The following is a 22,359-nucleotide window of genomic DNA, read 5'->3' as shown; positions in this document are numbered from 1 at the left end:
GGAAACCTATGGCTCAAGGGAGGTCCACTTGCCTTCTTTAAGGTTACACAACTATCATAAATGACACCCAGGTAGACTGACTGTTTTATAATTCTATCAATGATTGATTAGATGATGCTTTTCAATGTCTTTGTGGGCCCTGGAATTATTCTTAAATAGTACAGAAATTAACTTTTTACTCACCACAGAAAATATATCTGATTTTAAAACTCTGATAACCCTGAGGAAAAACATTATTTATTTCTCTAAAAATGTGCCAAGTCTTTACTTTCAATGAATGTAATTTTCATTTTCAGGTGATCTATTCATTTCTTTTTAAAAATCTACCTGCTTGTCTTTTTTATTTTTATAGCATTTTGTTATTTCCATACATTTTCAACTCCTCCTTTTGTGTCTTTCAATCATTTTAAATATGGTTATTTTGTACTTTTTGTAAGGTTGTTCCTTTATTTGAAATCCTTGGGGTTTTAATCTTCTTGTTTGTCTTGGTTACAGTACTATAGGTTTTCTGTTCTTATGTTCTGTAATTTTGAATTCTAAATTAGTCTTCAGTGGGTTTATCTGTGAGAATCTTGTATGGTCTGGAGTTGTGGGTAGAAATTCTATAGCAGTTACTACTAGTTTCTTCAAGCAGTATCACTGGTCTGAGGTTAATTTTCATATTGATGCCTCTGCTTTGGGTTTCTCAGATAATGCGCACAGCGTAATTAACCTTGGATCTACAGGAGAAACAGGCCCGAAGTTCTGAATTCTGTGCAGACGTTTTTACTCTGAGCCCTGGAAACACAGGTAGGATTCTTTGCCATCTCTCTCTGTGATGGTGAGTTCTTGTTTTCCATTCTGTCCCTCTAATGGAAGGTTAAGTCTTTTCAGAGTCCTGGTTTCATGCAGGGTCTTAATTCCAACTTTCTGCCTCTGCACAGGCATTAAATCCCAAGCCCCAAGGTTACTGAGATACATACCACCCCTCTCAGGGAAGCTATGCTATCAGCTCATGCCCAGACTGGCTTTCATTCCTTGTTTGTTTCTGGCACTTGGAGATTTCTCTCTATTCTTGGGAGGTCAGCTATGAATGCCCTATAATTCTTAATCTCTTTTATCCATCACTTCTAGGTGATGATGATAGGTTATCATACTCTACTATCTTGCTGGAAGTAGAAGTAACAATGGAGATCTTAAGAAATGTTTTCATGTAAAGTTTTAATTTTTAACTTTTAAAATTTTTTAAAAAGGAAAGCCTCATCAAGAAGTCTGGTGATGTTCTGAGAGAGACACAAAGTGGAGTTTGAGAGCCTGAGCTTTGAAATTAAACTGACATATTATTAGCGAGGTGATTTTTAGCAAGTTACTTGCTCTGTAAAATGAAGCTGTTTTAAAACTTATATTTCAGGTTTAAATATACTACATTTACATTACTTAGCATTCTACCTAGTACATAATATGTATATTGTGTGATAGCTATTTTGATTATTTTTTCTTTAAAGGGGATTTGTGGGGTATTAGAAAGTCAAGTTCATTGGAAACACAAACTTTGCTGTGTGGCATTGAACAAAAGCATGTCCAAGACTGCTGAATGCAATGATGAAATGGTTAAGAAAAAAGAGTTACCAAATTGGGGGTGGTCCTGTGTAATTTTGTAGATGATTTCTGAGGCACTGGCACCTGGAGATTCAGCCTGTAAGATTCTGTTGGTAATCTGCAGCATCCCCCCTTCCGGAACCCACACCATTGAATTAGCCACAAGCCGAAGACCTCCATCATTCTAGAATAAAGGGTACAGAATTACACTCTTATTAGGTCCAAGCAAAATAAGAAAATACCAATCCTTAAAAAACATAAGTTATTAGGTCCTATTGCTGCTAAAGATTGTCTAATAAGAGAGATTCATAGCTTTAGAGTCACCCTATGAATATATGTGTGTGTATTATGTGTAGATAAATTCATGTGTCTGTATATATGTACATATGTATATACCTTGCTTTTTTCCTAATTTATCATGAGCAAATAACTCATATCATTCAGGAAGACTAAGTCTCTCCAATTCTTTCTTTCATTTGTCCATTGACCTGTCCTTCCATCCTCTCCATCCACCTATGTTCAAAAACTATTCATTAAGCACCATTATAAACCAGCTTTTTTGCTAGAGGTTTAAGATATAGAAGGTTGGCTGAAATAGGACCTCAGTTTCAGAAACTACAGTCTAATGAGGAAGAGAGACAGACACATAAATAGTTAGGATGCATCACAAGTGATGCTCTATACGATGTCTGAGCAGGGCGCTGGGGGAGAATGAAGGAAAAAGGAGATTTCCTCTTTGGGGAAGGAATGCTCTGGAAGGCTTTCCTATGGACATATCATTTAATTCTTGAATGATTAAAAAACTGGGCTTTCTAAATGGACAAGTGAAACAGACTCGAGGAAGAGGGCCCAGCCTAAGCAAAGACATGAGACAAGGCATTGTGTGCTTAATAAAATATCCAAGTGTCTGCGCAAGTACAGTCTGGGGGGCTGGGGAGGGGGGTGAATGAAAAGTGACTCTCTCTTAATGTTGGCTAGTAGAAGGCAGAAGCTGTGCTAAAATTCTCGATTTAGCTTGTAGGCACTGCAAGGTCAACACGAATCTTCAGGGGAAGAAATGGGATGCTAAGGTCTGGGTTTTAGAGAGCCACCAGCAGCAAGAGATGGGAGGGACTAGAGCTGGGATGAAACTGGAGCTGCAGAAACCACGTAACAAGTTCTGGTAATGGCTCAGGTGAGAGAAGATGGTGATTGCAGTGGAATGAATAATTCCAGAAACTCTACAGAGGCCAAACTGACGGGCCTTGATGTCTGATTGAAAGGGAAACCCTGAAAAACCACAGTTGGGAATAGCTGACTGGAAGAAATCACCTGTTTAGCACTCCTGAGAAGGCAACCACTCTAACTGCTAATGTTAATGTCATTAAAAAGTGCTGCCGTTCCTGATGTGCAAGGTGCATACCTCTTCCAAAGCCTCTTAACTGACATTTTCCATGGAATGAGATTAGTGAGGCTCCCCGTGTTCAGTTTTCAGTTTTCATACTTTCAAAATCAGTAAATCTGATATTTCGAAATAGGGCATTTCAGAAGGGATGTTTTTCTAAATTACTGCTATTACTTTCAAATATGCCAATAAACAGAACAGAGCAAACAGCACTCCCAGGAGGGGAATATTCAGAACAGAAGACGACAAATACTCCTGTGCTGTCACTTGACATGAGAGTGTTTGCGTCTCTCAGGAGGCAGTCCCAGCTCTTCCCACCACAGTCACCAAGAACCCAAGGCAGTGCCTAGGAGAACAGCAGCAAAGGCACCTTTTATTGTGATTGGTGCTCAGGGGAAAAACCCCACAGAATTTTCTCCCTTCACAATTGATTACAACATGTTATTTACAAAAACATCAAAGTGTGCCAAGAACTTTGCATGTTACCTACCAGAATTCTGGGGAAAAGGGCCCTAGTAACTCCAGCAGAGTTTTTATGTATCATAATAAACTTGCACCCAGATATCTTAATTGCAAGAAATCTTTCTAATAGCAGCAGCCTCGTCAAGTTCGATTACGTTATAGAGATCAGTCATACACCAACGACCACATTCTTGGACAAAGGCAATGTGGTTTTTTCATATCCCAAGCAACTGAGCCCACTGACCTGAATGCATGTCCCCAGATGTCTCTCCTACTACATTTTTATCTTGACTTGACTTTATCAATATAATTCTCTGTAATTCCTATGTGAGCGTCAATTTTTAGGAGACAGGACGTCTTGCAAGTCAACGTTCAGAGACCAGAAAGGCTTATTAGAAGTTCAGACTCCTAGACCCCAACCCAGTCCTTCTGAATGAGACCCTGTGCATTAGAATCTGCATTTTAATTTTTTTCACTAGCTTTATTAAAGTATACTTGCCAAATAAAAGTTGTATATATTTAAGGTATATGTAATGCTTTAATATATGTATAAATTGTGAAATGATTACCACAATCAAGCTAATTAAGCCTCCACCACCTCACATAGTTTTCGTGTGTGTAGTGAAAATACTTAAGATCAACTCTGTTAGCAAGTATAAAAGACAGTATTATTAAGTATAGTCACCATGCTATACTTTAGATCTTCAGAATTATGCATCTCATAACTGAATCTTCGTACCCTTTGACCAACACCTTTCAGTTTCCCCCACACCCCAGCCTCTAGCAACCATCATTCTACTCTGCCTTTATGAGTTCGACTTCTTCAGATTACAGATATAAGTGAGATCATACAGTATTTTTCCTTCTGTATAGCTTATTTTACAGGCTCATCTATGCAGTCACAAATGGCAGGACTTCCTTCTTTTTTAAGGCTGAATAATATTCCATTGTATATACAGCCAAATTTTCTTTTATCCATTCATCCATTGATGGACTTAGTTTGTTTTCATAGCTTGGCCATTGTGAAAGATGCTGCAATAAACATGGAAATGCAGATATCTCTTTGAGACATTGATTTCATTTCCTTTGGATAGATACTCAGAAGTAAGATTGCTGGATCATATGATAGCTCTATTTTTAATTTTTTGAGGAATGTCCATAGAGTTTTCCATAGTGGCTGCACCAATTTGCATTCCCACCAACAGTGTACAAAAGTTTTCTTTTCTCCACACCCTCACCAACACTTGTTATCTTTTGTCTTTTTGAGAACAGCCACTCTAACAGATGTGAGCTGATATCTCACTGTGGTTTTGACTTGCCTTCCCCAGATTATTAGTGATGTTAAGCACATTTTCATGTACCTGTTGGCCATTTGTATGTCTTCTTTTGAGATACGTCTATGCAGGCCCTTAGGTCATTTTTTATTTTTATTTTTTTGCTATTGAATTGAGTTCCTTATGTATTTTAGATATTAAACCCTTATCAGATATAGGGTTTCAAATATTTTCTCCCATTCTGTAGGTTGCCTTTTCATTTTGTTTATGGTTTCCTTTGCTGCACAGCAGTTAGTTTGATGCATTCCTACTTGTGTTTTAACAAGATCCCTGGGAGATGTGGAGTCACGCTAAGGCGTGAGAAGCATCACCCAGGACAGAGATAGCAACGGGTCTAGAGTGGTTCTACCAAACTCCACAGACAGGCCTTTTAGAATATTTACATTTATAATATACATACCTCTGTTTCTGAATTATTTGTTTACAGTACTTAAGAAGAAACAGACAACTGTCCAAGGAAAAGAAGTATTAATTCTTCCTGCTCATTATGATGAAGATGGTTTTGTCAGTTGCTTTCTTTTGGGAGATGGTCCAGGGAAGATTTGAGAAGGGGTAACTAGAAGTCTGTACACCATCATTTCTATAGCTAATGCATCCAAAACAAATTTTAACATAATTTCCCCGGTGGTTCTGACATTTTGCAATTTCTTTATCTCCTTATACAAGCACACTTTGGAGATATTGTGGGTTTAGATACAGACCACTGCAATAAAGCAATACTGCAATAAAGCAAGCCACATAAATTTCTTTTGGTTTCCCAGTGCATATAAAATTTGTACGTTTACACTATACTGCAGTCTATTAAGTGTGTAAGAGCATTATGTCTAAAATATATACATACCTTAATCAAAATTTATTGCAAAAACTACTAACCATCATCTGGGCCTTCAGCAAGTTATAACCTTTTTTCAATAGTAACATCAAAGATCACTGATCACCATACCAAATATAATAATAATAAAAAATTCTGAAACATTGTGACCAAATTACCAAAATGTGACACTGAGACACAAAGTGAGCAAATGCTGTTGGAAAAATGGCACTGATAGACCTGCTTGATGCAGGGTTACCACAAAACTTCAATGTGTAAAAAACTCAGTATCTGCAAAGCACAATAAAACGAAGTGTGCTTGTAGCTTTTTTCTGCACAATGGTGCATATATCCCTGTAAGCTCAAGAAATTAGCCATAATTTCAGTTGAAGAATCTTCTGCCTAGTGATGTTTTATATATCCTTCAGGGTCCACATTAGAAGGCAGTGAAATTCCAACAAGGGATTATAGGGACATAATTAAAACAGTGCTTTAAATTAAATAGTTCTTCTAATTAATTTCATAGAACAATAGGCATACAGAAATGCTGGTAATAAAGTTTAACCATTGTACACTGTATTGCAAGTAAAAACATTAATGTCGTAAACCATAAGTAAGAGCCCACGCCTCTGCCATTTGAAGGAAAAATCCCACAAACAAAATGAAAACTTCTCTGCCTCCCCAGTTAAAGACTGGGACATAAATGTGAGCTCAAACATGATGGGGTCCCCAAACCCCAAACCAAAATATTCAAGATTAAAAAAAATTAAAATTTATTCAACAGAAAATGACTATAATCGAATATAACAGTAACCCTCACATTTTATTTATTCTGAAAAAAATAATTTGCAATGGTTCATTTATACCATAGCTTTTAAAGTTGGATCTTGTAGGATATTGTGGATTTTAGGGAAGGATTATGTTCAGTGGCACATATAAGGTGAGACATAGATGCTATTTGCCAAAATGAAGAACAATGGAAAGATAATTGGACTGTTCTTGTGTTTGTCAATGTGTGCATATGCCTCAGAAACTTTGCAGCTTTGGGTGAAGAATACAGAAACTTCTCTCCATGTAGATTTCAACTGCTTTATAAATGAGCAAACAAATATTTTGTAACCAATGAACACTTCTTGAGTCTATACTCTGAGCAATGTACCTTACAAGACATTAAATTGAACAAGCTAAGCAAGCCCAAAATGGTGAAACCCTGATACGTGGTGAGGATTTATTTATGAGATAGGCAGACTCTTATTCAGAAAAATAAACATTTTTATGCCATTGATATTTATAACTCTCACAAACATCCTTTTAATCAAACTGTGTCCCTGTAACACAATCCATGGGTTTAAAACCATGACAGGTTTTAAGAAAACTGAGGGAAAGCACAATAGGGCTTTTAGCAGCACTCAGCCCTTACCAAGGTCAAACAGCCAGAGAGAACTCTCAGCAATAGAATTTTCCGTCCGGTTCATAGCACGACACTTGGGGGCTTTTAACATCAAAGCATTAGCCAGTTGCAGAAAATAACTGCTCAAACAACAACAAATGAGGTCAGAAAGATCATCAGATTTATTGCCAAAGTGGAAAAAGAGGCATGATTTCCAGAGAGGCTTTAATTAATGAAAAAGAAGGTAATTCCTTGAAAACCCAGCAGTGGAGAAACCCACAAATAAGCATGGCTTCTCCCTGCCCACATTTTAGCCCTTATTAGATCCTGAATTGCTTTAGAATCATATCTCTAGCAGGCTTCGGTTTGGTAATCCACCCAATTAATGACAGCTATTCAGCAGAGCATTCTTTATTACCTTTTAATCTTTTTGAATTCTTTTGCCTCCTCCCCCCAACAGAACATGTTTCAACATCAGTCCTGGGTCTATTTTCTCCTCGGTGATTCAGTATAAGCCTGGAGGTGGCAGTCAAGTTTACTCACTGCCAAGGCAAGGATAAAAACATAAATCTGGGAGGAAGTGATGCAGAACTTGATAAATAAGACTGGAACCGACAGCCCCCACCCTCAGTCTCAGAGGGGCCCCCTCAGTCAGCAGAGGTGCCCTGAAGACTTTTTATCTGATGCAAGAGATCAATTCAAAGACAGGAACATAGGCACCAGCCTAACTCAAGTTGCTGCATCCAACCATCTATCTGTCCTTCCAACAAAAATGTACTCAACTTCTACAATGTGCGTGGCTCGAGAGAGTAATACTGAAATAGTTCCTGTCCTCACAAAGCTTCCTTTTTCTAGCCCTCCCTCCCTTTCCATCAATCTTACCAGGTTAAGTTTTATGTTGAACTACACTGAGATTAATTTGTACATCCATTTACTAGAAATTAGACCTAAACTGCTTGGCCATTCCATTTAAGCCACCAAGTAGACATCAGTCGGTAACTGTCCTCTCTCCAAATTTAATACACAGGTAGCCTCAAGGTAAGGACTTGGATGCCCACCTTCAGAAATGGCTATGGGAACAAAATCAATCATGTCTGACTCTATATCTACTGGAAGCCATTAACAGTTGAGGCAATTTTTTTTCTTGGGCTCCAGTAGACACTATAAATAGCTTCACCTGTAACAAGATGTGGTGAGTCCACAGGGAAGATCCCAAGAGGCTTGGGGCCCAGGCTGTGTGGATAGGACACTGAGAAAATGACCAAATTACTGTCTCCATTCTGTCCATTAGGGGATAAGAATATATATGACCAAAATATTGGGGGAAAAAATGAGCTGGAATGAAAAAACTGCAAGGCTAAGTGTGAGGGGCCTAAACACACTTGATTTGAAATCACAGCTCCATCACTAAATACCTTTATGAAAAATAAACATTTTTAAGCCTCTTTAAATGTTTGGAAACCTGCTTTATTTCTGTTTCCTCTTTTGGAAGATTAGAGATAATAATCGCACAAACGTCCTAGGATGATCGTGAAGATCAAAAGGAATAATTCATGTCAAGCATTAGTGCCCAATAAAGGTTACAAGCAGAACAAACAAACAAAAACATTTTCCACCAATATATCATAAAATATCCCTTAGAAGCAATAAGGTTATATGGCCTGTATTCCAACCTTCTTCACCAAGATATTGGAAAGATGAGTAAATAGATAAATTGAGAAAAGTACTCTGAATTCCTAAGAGAAAATATAGTATGTATCTGTAAAGTATTATCAGGATTAGAGTGTGAAGTTTGTAATGAGTACATCCTAATGGCTACTGGGGCTCTGGTAACTGGTTTCATTATCCTGATTCATTGGCTTAGAAGCCATTAGTTCACCTGATGAACAGGTAAGCACAGGACTATAGGAGATGGAGGGATGGAAAGGGGAAGGAGGGGGGACAGACAGTGTAAATACCAACACGACTCCCCAGTTGAGGGAATTCACTAAAAGAATTCTCAAGTTCTGTGCTTGTGCCTTATTTGTAAATTAAAAATGGACTTTTCTTTGTTTTGGTAGCTGAAGCAGCTAAAATCCTAGAAATGTCCTTCAACTTTGGCGCACAACCACCCAAGCTGGCTGTGCCATACAAGGCAATGAGCTTCAAACATGGAGATGAAACCATGATACGAAGGGCGACTGCTAGCGCTACACTGAAATCCTGTAACAATCTTTGGAAAGAAACCAAGAAGGAAGAAAAGAAAACTTTCTGTGTCTGGTCTAGACTTCATTTCTTCAGAACTAAACCTCATCTCCCAGGGTGATTGTGGCAGGGTGATAATTAGGATCAGCTACAAGGTGGCTCTCTGCCAGCTCCATCTCATAATCAGCCTTCACTTACTCCCTCCCATCTATCTCAGGCCACCATCACTGTTTTCAGCAGCTGAAAATAATGAGACAAGAGCCTGAGAAACCACCTAGCAGATCATATTAGATTCAGCTATTGACCTTCGCAAATTCTGAGTGATCTTTGGTGGGAAGGTGACAAGTGATTTCTAAGCTGTCCTCAGCAAATCAATCTCTCTAGCTAATCATCAATGACATTTCAGTAGGTACTGATATTTGGAATGAAAAGTTCAAAAAAAATTGTTAAGTCTCCCACTCTGCCATCACAGGAAAGAGTCATTCTTGCTATTACAGAGAAAAGAGCTTCGTGAAACATCATTCAGTAATAAATGACTTTGAAAGTGTTTTTCAATAGGTCCCTTTGATCCAGCATGGGCCAGCCCAGAATTTCCCAAAAAGTGATAGCCATCCTATTACATCCCAAAACATCTCATGTTGTATGTGGATGAAATTTTACTAAATGGTTGTACATAAATTTTAATACTATGGAAAAAAGTACAATTCTACATTAAGCCCATGATTTCATAGGTATTATTTATTAGGAAGAGGTCACAGTAAAAAAGTAACTGGATTCAAAGATAAATATTAAGTAAATAATAAGATAGGTACTCATGGGTCTAGCGAAAACATATGTATGGAGGTGATGACTCGGGCTGAGAACTATGGCTCTTTACTGGGCCAGGGATTCTTATGATTACTCAAAGAGTTCCCTCATCCTCCTTCAGCTGGGGTAACAGAATGGCTTGAATGCATCCTTTTTGATTCATTATAATAACCTGGCTGCAAGCCTCACATCACATGAGCTATTTTAAAAGAGCAGACAGGAACGGGGGTGCACTCGATTCCTATAATCATGCTCAGGCAGGAGACAAAAAAAATCAATGGACAAAGAGGAATTTTATGGCAGCAACATAGAGGTTCAAAAGTTTCCCTTCTGCAGAGAACATGGGCACAGGACTTTCAAATCAAAGGTGCTCCTAACAAAATATACACTGCCCCCTGAGTTTTGGTGATGTGTTCTATTAATCTTTGCATGTCCTAAGTATCTCCATAATAGGTGCTTAATAAATATTTGAATAAATAAATAACTACCCATATCTCAAATTTATGAATATTGCAAAACAGTATCATCAACAAAACTTCACATGTAGGTGCAAGCACATTGTAGCTCTAGGAATGACACCTACCTTGGGCACAGTCTTCATGTGGAACAGTATGTTTTGGAAGGAGTGTCCGTCACTGGCCTGCAAGACTGCGACATCAGAAGGGCTATCCGAGCCATCGTGGGCATAAAGGAGAAGGCCCCTGGAGAGCTCATCCAGCTGGAACTGATAGATTGGGGCTGCAGGGGACTGAAGGGTTTGGAGCAACTGGCCATGGACTGGAGGATCCAGCACTTGGACCACCACGTCCTGTGGGTTGTCGTCATCTCGGATGTCAAGCAGCTGGGTGGTGATGGTTCCCCTCTCTCCTCTGCTAATGTGGAGGGCCTCATTTCTCAGCACATAAGGGGCCTGTGGAGTTGAAGGGAAGGAGAAGGGAAGCCACTAGCAGGAAAAGACTGGACAATCCAGTGAGCCAGATGCCAGGTGTGTGCAAGCTGATTGATATTTCTGTGCTTTTTAAGGAACTCTACGTGCTCCAGTGAGGTGCCAAACTCTTGCATAGTCAGAGCACTTACCACAGGTGTAGTCAGTCACAGGAATCACTGCAAAGGAGGTTGCTTTACACCTCGGGTTCTGGAGGTTTCTTAAGCCACATCCAGACCGTGGTATTGATCAGGGACAATCAAGGGGAGCTGCTTGCTTCTGAATCTCTGAAGTCTCTGCCGTCTTGATTTACACTACATCCCCTGCATGGTAACTGAGATCACCTCAGTGTCAAGGAACTCATCGGTCTGCAGCCAAGGGAGACTAATGAGAGGTACAGAGCTTTGGCATCTGCGCTGGGAGTCGAGCACTTCACTCCAGGCTACGCTGCAGCACGCGGACTCGGGGTGAGACACCGACACGGTCTCCACTCACGCTCTTTCCGGTCCTTCCCAGTCATTCCCCTCAAGCTGTCTCATCCATATCAGGAAGCGGCCCACCCCAACTCAGAGTATGAAGCCTGATAAGATCATGGTCTGGGTAAGGCAGCCACCTGGTTAATTCATGTGGCAAATTTTAATATGTTTTCCTTAGGATTATCAGGTTTTCCTCCAGCAACTTCAGTAAGCAGATAAAATGTTCTTTCATAAAGATAAAAGTTAATGAACCACAACAGGAAAAAAAAAAAAAAAAACTCACCCCTCCAAAAAAATCGAGGTGAGAAGCCAAACAAAATATTATTTTAGTTTTTTATATCGTTTGAAGTTAAACCATCTAGGACTTTTCTCAGCACACTGCCTTCTTTAATCCAAATGGCTTTCTTTTAAAAATACTCCCCACCCCCCGGCCTCCTGGAAATTTCAATATCTATTAAAGTAATGTCTAACTAATGCATCTTTATAATAATCACATAATAGGAAATGAAAAGATAGCTACTCCCCAGGATTCCCAAGTGAGAATTCAAAAGCTGGGATTCTGTACGTGGGAATGAATAACCCCTTGGATTCTTAAAGAGGTGATGTCAAAATCCGTAAGTGGAAAACATCAACTTAGCTCACATGAGGAAATCTTAGGGAGACTTAAAACCATATTGAAATAGCACAGAACTGTAAAGGAACAAAAATAAGCTAAAATTCATTTCTAAAATTCCATTTTAAAAAATGCTACAATGATAAAAGTTTCTCATATAATAAGTAAAATAAAAATGTGCCCTCACCATCTATTCCATTTATTTGGGGAAAGCAAACAAACAAAAATCTGGGAACCATGGCAACTTATCATCTCAGAAGTTGCTTCTCAAAACCTAGCCTGAGTCTTTTATTCACTTAATTAGTGTAACTATATTAGCACAAACAAAAAGAACAAAACAAAACTTCAGAGGCTAAGTACTGAGAAACATCTAAGCCAGTAAATCCTGAGACTTGGTGGCCCTCTGACCCATATTTACAGAGATCACATGTTTTAGCTTTAATTAAAATAAAATTCATACTCTTTGCCTAACCCTGAGGTCAAATTAATTTAGGATCAATTTTTGATCATTCCTCAACTTCAGTCATCCCTGAATTGAGACTTGCTGAGCTTGACTGTGAATACCATTTGGCAGTCACTTCTGGTTCAAGTCTATGTTATCCTTGGTGTGTGGTCTTTTCATTTGGGAACCAAAAATATAAAAATATCAGCTTTAAAAACAATGATCTCATATCCTTCCCTGAATCATGACTAATTAATGCACTACTGACATCTAATACTTAGGTAGTCTTGGTTCTCCCACGCTGGTACCCCACTCTCTTGTTGTTCACAACTTAATGATACATTGATCTTCCTCCTCTTTGCTCATTTCAGCTGTTCAATCCCTCTAGCCCAGGCACTCAGAGCATCCACTACTGTATGTATTCAGGACACATAAGTACAACCTGACAGAGATAAGTGATGAGAACAAACGAGCCATCACACTGAGTTTTAGAGCATCTACCCTGATTTCCTCAGACTTGTGTTTGGCAGATGACCACAGTGCACTTTGTTTAAGTGGATCCTTAAAGATCCTCTAACTACTGCACACTGAGTTAAATGCAGTCCTACTACATGATCAATGGGCAAAAGTAGGCGGACTTAATTCTATATCCCTGAGAGAGAAATATTTAGACAAAATATACTTATTTACCTAAAAATAGGAAAGTCTCAACAACTGGCACAGCTTCAAAATATTCTGAAGGGCTGGTATCAGATTCAGTGTAGTAAAGTAAAGAATGAAGACTCTGTAACCAGAGACACCGATTTGCTGGGCACGACCTCGGCTCTCTGAGCTCTGTCACCATAGACACGTTCCTTTACCTCCTGTGACTTAGTCTCATCTGTGAATTGGGGATCATAACGCCTCATAGGGCTGGCACGAGGACTGAATAAGAAGCATAAGAAGAGTATTTGAGGTGTGTAAGTAACTGTTGTTGCTGCTATTACCCACAAGTACTAAAAATTATTCTAGTGGCATTTCCTGAGGACACCGAGACAAGGTTAATTTAGCTCAAACATTTCTGCTAAAACTACTGAAAATCTCGATTTGTGCGTGAGAATGAGTAGGCGTGAGACATTATTAATCATGTGGCATTTCCTTACCTGTGTTGAAAATGCTTGTATGTGGATCAGCTGTGGCTCCGAGAAGAACTGCTGGTCACTAATTTTCAGGGAAAAGTAACCTTTCCTGAAAGAAGTCCCCAAGAAAGGAATGAGAAAATACCATCATTAACGTGGTCTTTGGAAAGACAAGGATTAAAAATATTTTCAGGCTATGTGCACATAGGAATTTGGCTCAAACCACTACAGCAACATAATACTGTACATAGAAGTGACCACATAAAGATGAACACAGTGAGATGCAGATGATGCTACTGTGTATTCTTTGATCTTATTATAACATAACAATTATGTAAACTTTTGGCTTTCTATTTTTCTAAATAGAATATGGAATAGGTTGAAAAATCAGTTGTCGGGCCAAGACAGGTTAGTAATATATTGAAGGCTAATGCTTAAGTTGGAGAATGAAAAGGAATCTTTCATAGTTTCTGACTAGTCCTCAGTGATTCCCTCTTCCCTGTGAATCCTCTTCCCAACCCCTGCCCAATTCATGTGAGTGGCCCCGATTAACAATGTTGGCAATGTTTGTATTATATGACTCTGTAGCCCCCTCTCCCTCCGGCCACACACATACACATTTGATGTGGACTGGACAAGGGGAGAATGGCTGATTATTCCCTGGAAATTTGGAAACGACCCCATTTGACTATGGGGAACCACAGTCTATCATGTCAATAAGCAAAGAGACAGAGACGAGAGGAAGAACTGAATCCCACTTTCCTTTCCCTTTTCTAACTTCCGGGCTTGCTCTGGAAACCCAGGTGCCCTTGATGGGTTTGAGATCGGAGCCATACCGGCCATGTTATAAACAAGCCTTAATCTGGTTCAAGTTGACTTCCATTACTTGCAACTAAAGAGTCCTAATTAATAGAACAAAATAAGGCTCACTCTGCTGTGGTTTTTGCTTCCTATAAAAGTGTTGTTCCAGCAGCTTCAGAGCCCCAACTCCTCCTGGGAAGGTAGGAGGTGCCCACCTTCAAAGCCAAAGCAAGCTCAGAACTCACTTCAGGCCAGTAAGATGTGTGATTAATGCATTATGGAAGGTTTTGAATTCTGGTCTACTACAGGGACGATAAGCTTCTTTAAAGGGCATTCATGGAACTAATTACTGATACATGAAAGAATGTGGATGATCTCAAAAGCATCACGGCAAAAGCCAGAAACAAAAGATTATATACCATATGGCCCATTCACATGCCATTTCAGAAAGGACAAACCAATAAGGGTAAACAACAGATCAGTGATTGCCAGGGATGGGGGTAGGGAGTCCTGTAAAAATGACTTTGGAGGGGTGGTGACGAAATTGTTGCAGTCCCAAGACCACAAGACCTTATATATTTGTTAACACTCGTAGAACAGTATACTTTAAAATGGGGAACTATATTGAATGCAAATTATACCTCAGTAAACCTGATTTTTTAAAAAAGGAATTCTTGTCTTCCCTCTCATTTCATTGTCTCTTTCATTTTCTGTCCCATTTAAATCCTGCCCCTCTCCACTGCTACCTCCATACTTCAAGAGAATACAGGTGACGGAAGCAGCAGAATGAAGAAAGAGGGGTTGTTACTCCCAACCGACAGGGGAAAAACGATTTTTGTTGGCACTGAGGTTCCAGTCTCTCAGCAACGCCAGCTCATCTCGGCCACCACGACTGTATTTCCAAGTCGTCTGGCACTCCCCGGGGGCACTCCAACCCAAAGGAAGCCAATCCTAAAGAACCATGGTGGATGTTTTCACAGGGAAAAACAACCACAAACCCATGTGGCAAGCTGCCCCTTTTGTTTCTGTATAATTCAGAGACATAATTTCCTCTTTCCATGAGTTTCTATTAACCTTGTTTTACTATTCCTCTCATTCTTTCTTTTCAAAAACATTTTAGATAAGAAAAATCCAATGTTAAAATGGGCACTAAAAAATAAAAAGAGTACTGAAAGAAGTCCCTGCAAAATAGGTGGCATTTGCCCATTTAGGAGTATAAAGTTGACTCTGCAAAAAAGCCAGGTGATGAGAGATTAAAGAAGTTAAACAGATAAGAGGGTTAACTTTGGTTGTCTGTGGAGCTTTACATGCTTTATGCACTTTTCATAAGTGATTCCGAGACAAATGACTACAGGTACAGAGCTGTGTGATGCCAATACTTAAGAACAACACTTGAGGCAAAATGAATGAAGGGGATGGAGCACAAACCTGAAGAGTGATTCTATGGCATCAGACACCAGAGTTTGAAGCTCCATCTCTACAGCAATACTTTCCTACACAGTCATCTTTTGCCCCTGGAGGATGGATGCATGCCCATTATTCCTAGTACTATTGAGGAGGCAGAAATCATGGTGGCTGAAGCCATGGGGTGTGGAATCAGAGAGCCTTGGTTGGAGTGTCAGCTCTATGCTCACGCTTGGCTGTGAGGCTTGGGCAAGATTACTTATTGATTCACTCAAGGCCTCTGTTTCCCTATCTGTAGAGTCGGAACATAAATAAATAAATTCACATAAGCTGCTGAAAAACCTGGGTCATAGTTAGCACTCAGTAAATGTTAGTTGTTCTTATTCCCATAAGATGGGAGGTTTTGAGATTTCTGGCATCACTGGCTCTGAAATGCAATACGGAAAGTGCAATCTAATTCCCCCCTACCTATCTCCTAGCCCAAACCTTGAACATTTAAAAAAATCTCAAGTTCAGTGGTGATAGTTGAAAATATTCACTGTTCTTTATCATTGTTCCCTGGGTTTCAATTCCTTGTTTACATATATAGTCTACTCTGAATAATCTGCACTAATGATGCAGAGCAGCGTGAAGGATAATCCAAGAGGCTAATCCTTGGGGTGCATTCTCTGATTTCTGTTTAGTAGATCTGCTCTGCTAATTACTCGGCTATGTTTGCTTGAGTTAGTGTTAACATACAATTGCATTCTTAAAGCCTGTGTCAGCTGAGGTGGGGAGGACAGCCAGAAGTGTGCTCGGCATCAGAGGAAAACTGGATCAGGCTTAAAAATTAACAATTAGTCCCACAAAGCGGATAATAAAAAGTTAACGATGACTCTTAGTTTCCTTTTAACTCTGAAATTCTAGGAACCATACAACATCTTGAAAAGCACACGCTCCATCCTCCAACTACTCCCTCCTCCCTGTATAGTACCCCAGTGCTGAAGAAGCAGCAGCACATCTGGGTGTATAAGTGATTTTGTTTCTCCTGGGCCAAAAAACTGGGTAACTGTACTAGGAACTTCCCTGTCACATCAAAGAATTACCCATAATTATGTGATATAATGAAAATGCCTCTAACAGAAGCACTCTCTCTGAGCAGTTACAGTGAAACGACGACAGGCAGCTGAAAGTATTTGGCATTGGTAGAGTATTGATCTTCCCCAGGAGAGAAGGGAGAGCTGCTGAGATGGGGGAGGAGTGGGGGGCTGCGCAGAGCACTGACGGAAAGAAGGCAGGAAGAAAACAACAGAGCACCGCGTCACCTGGGTTTTTCTTTGCTGTGCACAAAACGCACTTTTTTCTCCTTCACATCTTTCCACCTAAAGTGAGCAGCCTTGTCGAGCTGAACCTCTTTTCCATTCCTTGAGAGCACGAGCTGACCACTGGTGGGAGTGCTGACCACATGGAACAGGAGGTTTTCGACCCTGCCATCCTTGTCTTGGACATTCAGGAGGAAAAAATCCAGTGGTTTCATTGAACCAATGGCAAGGGTGAGGGAACCATTCACATGAAGACTAGGAGTGTGTATTTTGCCTGGAAATCACACAAATCAAAGGTCAGACTTGGTACAGTCACTAGTTAGGTTATTATTTTTTAAAGAAACAGACCTGTAATGTTCATTCTGAGCTACAAAGATGAAACTCTAGGCTACTGTATACCATTAGCCTCCTTCTGATCTAGTGGTTCTCACCCTGGATGCACATGAGAATAACATAAGGTCTCAACGTTAATCTATAAAACTTCTAGAAGAAAATACAGAAGAAAATCTTTGTGATCTTGAATTAGGCAATGCTTTCTCAGATCTGACACCAAAAGCACAAGTGACAAAAGAAAAAATGGATATATTGGACATCATTAATATTAAAAACCTCTATGCTTCCAGCAAGAAAGTGAAAAGACAATCCACAGAATAGGAGAAAATATTTGCAAATTACATATCTGAAAAAGGACTTGTCCCCCTCTTGTATCCAGAAAATAACAAGAATTCTTACAACTCATTAAATGATAAATAACCTAATTTTAAACAGGCAAAGAATCTGAATAGGCATGTCTCCAAAGAAGATATACAAGAGGACAATAAGCACATGAAAAGGTGTTCAAATATCATCAGTCATCAGGGAAATTCGAATCAAAACCACAAGATGGTATCATTTAATACCCACTAGGAGGAACAATAAAACATGTTCCCGAGGGGGTGGAGAAACTAGAAATCTCATATACTGCTGGTGGGAATGTAAAGTGGTGCGGCTGCTTGGGAGACAGGCTAGTAGTTCCTCAAGCAATTAAACACAGAGCTATCATATGATCCAGCAATTCTACTCCTAGGTATATACTCAAGAGTATTAAACCATCTGTCCACACAAAAACTTGTACACAAACGTTCACAGCAGTGTTATTCATAATATCCAAAAGTGGAAACAATCAAAATGTCCATCAATTGATGACTGAATAAACAAAATGTGGTACATCCATACAATGGAATATTATTCAACCATAGAGAGAAATGATGTACTGATACGTGCTCTAACATGAAGGAACCTTGGAAATACTGTGCCAAGTGAAAGCAGCCAGACATAAAATGAATGATATCATTTATGTGAAATATCTAGAGGAGGAAAATCCATAGAGACAGAGAGTAGGTCAGGGGTTGCCAGGGGCTAAGACAACGGGGCAGTGGGGAGAGACTACTAATGGTTACTGGATTTCTTTTTAGGGTGATTAAAATGACCTGGAATTAGATAATGATAATAGTTTCACAACGCTGTGGATATACTAAAAACCCACTGTATAATTTCAAGGGTGAATTCTATGGTATGTGGATTGTATCTCAGAAAGAGTAACAATAAGGAATCACATAGGGATCTTCTAAAACAATACTGATACTTAGGCTCCACCACCAGATTCCAACTTAAATGTTCCGGGATGAGCCTTGGTGATTTTGCAAGCTCCCCAGGTAATCCTAAAGGGCTGCCACCTCTGAGAACCACAGTCCTATCCTAATACACCTGTCATATCTGACCATCAGACCCACCAAGAGACAAGTGTCTGGTGCCATTTGCAGGGACAGCCCCAGTTAATCTACAATGAAGTAGGATTATCAGTGGTTTATATTCAGACTTCATGTGAAATATTTACAACCTGTTTTAAAATTTTACCATCTCTGTCCATAGGAAGCATCTGATGGATGAATCAGGATTTCTGACCTTGATGTGGAATTCATCTTGTCTCCTGCAAGTTGGTTTGCCTGAACTTTAATTGGTAGCACTTCCTTTTACAAGTAGGTCAGACAGGGCAGTTCAGGGATGCCAAGTTGCAGGCCAACTACTTCTAATGTAAGATTACACTAATGAAACTCAAATTCATTCTTGCAAGTTGACTTTTATTATGTCCCAAGAGGAGTAAGTTGACTCTCAGTACTCGGGCTTTCCAGGAGGATCCCAATGAAATAAGCCAAAGATTTTTTTTTTCCCCATGGGAAATCTTAGTATCATTAAAGGTCAGAAATAGAGAGATGAAAAATACGAGTGACTGCAGGTGATAAAACATGATCCGTGTTATTGATGAAGGACACCCAAAAGCCAAGGAATGCTCGGCTATAATATAACTCCCAATCTTCATTCACCTATACAAGTTTTGGCTTCAAAATTAAGCCTGCATTTAAATTTGCTTTTCTTTGTTGTTTAAGGTAAAGGGTCCAGAGAAGACTAGCTCCATTCCTTAACATCTTACCTAATTCTTAATGGCAAACAGAGTGGCTTGAAATCCATTCAGTTTAAATGTGAGGACCTAATGGGGTAGGCTACTCTCTATTCATTAATTATTTACCATTAATCTCGAGTGTGTGCACAAAGGATGAACCACTGTACCTTGGCATGATTAGCTCTGTATGTTTATATAAATATAATGTTATATCTGTAAGAATATATATAATTTTCTATAACATGACTGTAATTCAGGAATATAACTAAATTTTATGCCAAATCTTTGATGCGATAGTTGTGACTTTTAAAGCACACATTGCTTCTTTTTCTCTTTCAGAGATCGTAGAATTTGAATTTTCCCAATTTTCCATGTTCTAGAAACAGTTCCTTATTCCATAGCAGCACCAGGCGTATTCACAGAATGGGAATCCTGATCTTGCATCATGTGAGCCAATTGTACCTGGAAACTCAGCCTCTGCCTGGAGAAATTACAGGTGAATTCACTGGACCATTGGAGGAGAAGCACTTACCAGCACATGTTTCATTAGAGGAGTGGGCAGAAAAGCCAGGAACACAGTTGGCAACACAAAGGCCGCTCTTCAGAAAGAACCCCTGGTCACACAGGTGACACCGGTCTCTGTGGCTGCACTGCAAGCACCCCCGAGGGCAGGCTGTTGAAGAGAGGACACACTAAATGAGGCAGGACAAAGGCACAGGCACCCAGCGAGGGCTACCGGTGATAGAGAAATGACAAGTGAGAGCACAAGCAGCATGGGGTCCCCAGCTGTAGCAGAAGAGAATTCCAACAGTTCCCCATAGAACTTCAGAGACAGCTGGTCTACCCTAGAAAGGACAGTGGGAAGGGAGGAGCACCCTTGCTTTACACGCCATGACCTGAAAATGTTGCACAGAAACAGATTGTTTAAAAAGTTAACCATAGTGACTTGTCAGAGAGGTAGTTTATAGTGATTAAGAGCATAAACTCTTTCTGGGTACTGTTCCTCTTCTACCACTTACCGGCTGTTTAATTTGGGCAAGTTCTTTCAACAGTCTGCGGTACAATTTCTTATCTTAAAAATGGGGATAGTAATAGCACCTAATACCAATGATTGCTGGTTGGACTGTGAGCTATTAATGATACAAATTGACTAGAACAGTATTGGGCTCAACAGAAAGGACTCAAGTGTACTCCTACCATCACTGCTATTCTGAGATTATTTTTATTATTATTATTTTAAATGCACGAGGAGAGCAAGCTATTTAAAGGACCATAGATAATTTCTTTGGATCAAGTTAACAACCTTCTACAAATCAAGTGTTTACTGCCTAATTATTCTGCTTTCTCAGTTGAGATTTTGTTATAGAGAGGGGGCACAGGATAGCTTAACGGGCCCTGAATTCGCCCTTTAAACTATTCTGGTTCCTGAATTAGAATCAGAAAGTTTGAGATCAGTACCTGACTTTATGTTGCCCTGGTTATACTCTTCTGCCTCTTTTTTTTTTTTTTTTTTCCACTTGTGAAACAGGACTCGTAGTGTTTGCCATATTTTACCAAGTCATTGTGAATATTAAATGAGATAACGCAGATGAAGGAAATTTGGGGAAACGTAAAATGCCACACCTGGGTAATGGCATATGATTAAATGTCCGGTATTCTTTAAAGTGGGGCACACAGTACCAGGTTTTGATAGAAACGATGAGAATAAAACAAGGAACTCTTGAGAATAACTCAGTGGACAAGGAGATTAAGACTTTGGGTTTAACTTTAGTTTCATAATAAAGCTCAACACGTCTCACTAAACTGCCCCCAGAAATCCGACACCTCAAGGACATAACGCGGTATCAGGGTCACTGGTAATTTAGTGGATGCACTGAACACCCTGGCCCTGTATCAGTAGGGCTGATCTCTCTTAATGGATCCCTCACCTTAGTTCAACGTAAGTTTTGCATCCCATGAAATATTGGCTTTATTTCCATATAGACTTCTAGGGACAGTATTGATTTGTGCAAGAGAATTACTGGCCGGCATTCCAGTGTTCTATTTAGTCAGCAATTGGCAGATGTGCACGAGAAGCCATCAGTTACTTAGGCCAAACTTCCAGGTTTCCTTTCTGCCCTTAATTACCTGAGAATCAGCACACCTGACTTACTTGTTGGCCTCATTTCTTTCCAGAGAACTCAGCACAGTGTCCAAGTTACCTGTGCATTTGCCATTTGCATGATCTGCAAAGTACCCCTTCCCACAGTCCTGGACACACTGGGCTTCCGAGAGGAGAAATGGCTCTTCACAGCGGGTGCACTCATGGGGACCTTGGCACTGGAGACAGTGTCTGGCACAGCCTGGAAGACAGAAGTCAAGTCAACAGGAACGGGTACAGCTTTCCAAGGGGCTCTGGGCCCTCGTGGTGACGCAACTTAACCTGGTGCACTGGGCAAAGCCGCAGACGGGGAGCCAGGGAGCCAGGCTTCTGTCTGCGACTGCTGCGCTTACCAGCTGGGTGACTGAGGACCAGCCACTCCACTTCTCTGAGCCTCAGTGTTGTCTCCCAGAGAAGGGGAGTTGACACACTGCTCCTATAAACTGACAGATATCAACCATTATCATATTATTAATGAGTCCTTGGCTCTCTGCACTGTTTCACTGTAAGTGTCAATTATCTTTCCTCACTCACCCGGTGAGTTATCAGAGCATTACCCAAGGATGCTCCCAGGATGCTGCCTATGTACTTTGTTTGGGTGGTCACTACGGGGTGTGAAGACGTTGTGGTGTTAAACTGAGGCTGGAGGGGGTACTGGGTCAGAGAGAGGCAATGGTTAGATGTATGGTACTTGGAGGGTCGTGAGAGGCAGATGATGGAATAATATGGTCTTTCCTTGTGCTCACATG

The 22,359-nt window shown here is 40.0% G+C and overlaps 1 protein-coding gene across 4 annotated transcripts in view; it reads right to left on the bottom strand.

The window, feature by feature from the left end:
• Positions 1 to 22,359, bottom strand: part of FRAS1 (Fraser extracellular matrix complex subunit 1) — a 409,376-nt gene that overhangs the window by 121,298 nt on the left and 265,719 nt on the right. For all 4 annotated transcript variants that reach the window (XR_012500267.1, XR_012500261.1, XM_074345854.1 and 1 more), the window contains exons 25-30: positions 21,672 to 21,812; positions 20,003 to 20,143; positions 17,034 to 17,304; positions 13,549 to 13,633; positions 10,534 to 10,860; positions 1,609 to 1,762 (exon numbers count right to left, since the gene is read on the bottom strand). Coding sequence is in view for 2 of the 4 variants with exons in the window: in XM_074345854.1 (XP_074201955.1) it covers positions 1,609 to 1,762; positions 10,534 to 10,860; positions 13,549 to 13,633; positions 17,034 to 17,304; positions 20,003 to 20,143; positions 21,672 to 21,812 (1,119 nt within the window). In the remaining 2 variants the exon portion in view is untranslated. The remainder of the gene's footprint in view (positions 1 to 1,608; positions 1,763 to 10,533; positions 10,861 to 13,548; positions 13,634 to 17,033; positions 17,305 to 20,002; positions 20,144 to 21,671; positions 21,813 to 22,359) is intronic.

Source organism: Camelus bactrianus, chromosome 2 (genome assembly GCF_048773025.1).
Source record: "Camelus bactrianus isolate YW-2024 breed Bactrian camel chromosome 2, ASM4877302v1, whole genome shotgun sequence".
Lineage (NCBI taxonomy): Eukaryota > Metazoa > Chordata > Mammalia > Artiodactyla > Camelidae > Camelus > Camelus bactrianus.
The sequence above is the reverse complement of the archived record's forward strand: the minus strand, read 5'-3'. Positions and strand labels throughout refer to the sequence as shown.